General features: G+C 32.2%; 1 protein-coding gene across 2 annotated transcripts; it reads right to left on the bottom strand.

Annotated features, from left to right (window-relative positions):
* Positions 1-437: 437 nt before the first annotated feature.
* LOC144568356 (uncharacterized) lies at positions 438-2,262 on the bottom strand. Of its 2 annotated transcripts, none has more exons than XM_078318676.1 (3): positions 1,804-2,262; positions 1,005-1,054; positions 438-770 (listed from the first exon to the last, which is right to left on the bottom strand). In XM_078318676.1, exons 1-3 carry the CDS (start codon positions 1,880-1,882, stop codon positions 615-617), a joined length of 285 nt encoding a protein of 94 aa, XP_078174802.1. In that variant the 5' UTR covers positions 1,883-2,262; the 3' UTR covers positions 438-614. The 2 variants fall into 2 exon arrangements, with proteins under 2 accessions (XP_078174802.1, XP_078174801.1); XM_078318675.1 differs by having other exon boundaries at positions 438-773; positions 1,804-2,230.
* Positions 2,263-2,492: the final 230 nt, after the last annotated feature.

Here is a 2,492-nt window from a genome sequence, read left to right as displayed (position 1 = left end):
ACTGATCTCCTTGCTATTAATTCTAGGATTAGTTAACTAGCTAGTTTTAACTTTGAAGTACGTTCTTCAAATGCCGTTACATTGATCCTACTTATTTCAATTCATTCAAGTAAAACTAGCAAACTTAATAATTAACTAAGCATAAAAAATAACCTATATATATATTTCTAGGCCCCATAAAACATGATATCATCCAATCAGCACGTCATAGTAGACACTTTTCGCGAGAGAAAAAACGCATTTATGACATTACTTTGTCGCGAAAAGTATCGTCCCGAATAGAAAAAACATAACAATAACGGTACTCCGTCGCGAAAAATTATTTTTTTATCCTCGTAAAAAGTGTCTCATTCTTGTTGCGCAGTATTAATTGTTCAAGCATGCAGCAACATATAATTTTATAGACCATGCATAACAAAATTGGGAAGAACATCACGAGCACAAACTCAAGAATTAATAATAGCAAATGATGTACATGCATATGCACACCAACAGTAGATAGCAGCATATATATATACTAACTGTCAAAAGATTATTAATTCCCTACATAGTACTCAAAACCACCACTCACATATATATATGAACATAAAAGTGCAACAGATTTATAAGCACATTTAATTGGGAATATCTTTGAAATGAGGCTTGTTCATAGAAGGAGAAGGGTCGTAGTGACCATAATCATCGGCAGCCACTCTAAGGACTCTTCCATGTTTTCTCGCTTGATCTCCTGCATCTTCCTCAAGCGGCACACCATGACTTGCTAGTTCTATCTGCTACCATATATTTCATGAAAAAATATATAATCATAATATTGTTCTTCATTTTGTGTACTAAAGGTAATTAGGCTGGAAAGCTTGCAATACACACACTGACATATTTATGACAAGAATTTCCACAAGCTAGCCTAGTGAAATAATTAAATAAATTCATATATTATATATGGAGCAAATGTAAAACAGATTTATTGAATGAGTATCAGCAAAGGCTAATTAAAGTACACTCACCTCTGGCTTGCCTTGCAATAGATTACTATTGAAGAATCTTCCTTTCCCTCCTACATAAAAACAACCCTTTAAACTTATGTGAGGTATGTCAAAGCTTTTTTTTTTTTTTAATAGATCGCAGCAGGCTTCATTTGACTATATATACCGCAAAGAAATTAATTAATATCCAGCATGAACAGCATAACCAAACATTTATGTTAATTCTCTGTCGTTGTAATTGCATGAAATATATATATACATGCTGCTTTTATTTACATGTACTCATCCACATGCATTTCAGAGGGTTCAAAGTACAAACGGATTTATAAAAAGAAAGATCTGGCCTTGAGAAAAATTTACAAAATTTTATGTTACTTGTATCTAAGGAAGATAACCCTGAAAAATAGGTTAGATCTATTTCAAGAAAAAGAAAGTAAGAAAGAAATAAAAAAGAGCAAGAAGAAGATATTGTGAATTAAATAACTTATATATACATGCACTTAGAAAAATATAACAATAAAAGTTAAAGAAGGTAGAATTCTGACTTTATCCTGTTTCTCTCAGCCTCTCATGTTTATATTGAGGCATCACTGACATAACATACATATATATATTTTTTTTTCTGATTTTGAATTACATGTGAAACTTTCATGTAGACTAGCTACAGTTTGTCAATATCAAGAAATAACGAACAAAAATAATATTGGTCTATTTTTACAAGAGAAAAGGTTGTTACCCAGCAACAGAACAGGAAAAATCAAAGCATAAGATGCACCCAATATGAACATGTAATTTTGTTACAAAGAAATCATAAACAAACCTGCATGTGAAGGTGAGAGGAGAAACAAAACAATGAAAAGGAGAAGAAGAACCCTGATTGTACATCTCCCAATCGACATTAAAAACCGCCGCGTGTATGTTTCTAGATTGATATATATTATTTGTCCGATGTATGGAGAAGAGAAAGCAAGAGAGAAAGAAAGACAGAAACTAAAGACGAGGAAGATAAAGTCAGGAGGAGATGAGAGAGAAATCAGAATCTTTTGTTTATTATTAACACTTTAACAGAACAGAAAGATAGGTAGATGTAGAGAGAGAGAGAGAGAGAGATGTTATGGTTATGTTAATGTTATCTTGTTAGACACAACACAACAAAGGTGTATCTCAGTGGCGTGAAATTATGAAACTTAATTAATGTTAATTATAAAGATGCATGTTTATAAAAATGGAAAGGCAAAAGGAGATGCAGAGCACTTTCTCCTTTGGAATTTTTTCAGGGGTCATGTCATCATTCCTTGGTTGGTGCTTCAAGTGCTTCTTTAGTTGTAGCTACGCCAAATACTAAGCTTCCCCATATTTGTACCCCATACTTTGTTATGCACAACATTAATTACTATATATATCTTGAACCATAAGGTAACGGCATTAATTGAGACAAATTTATGTTATTAATTTTAATCTTTTGCAACAGTACTAAAAGAGTGCGCTATGTGTATATATATGCATTAC

This window comes from Carex rostrata, chromosome 17 (genome assembly GCF_964058835.1).
Source record: "Carex rostrata chromosome 17, lpCarRost1.2, whole genome shotgun sequence".
Taxonomy (NCBI): Eukaryota; Viridiplantae; Streptophyta; class Magnoliopsida; order Poales; family Cyperaceae; genus Carex; species Carex rostrata.
This window is presented reverse-complemented; position numbering and strand designations above follow the sequence as displayed.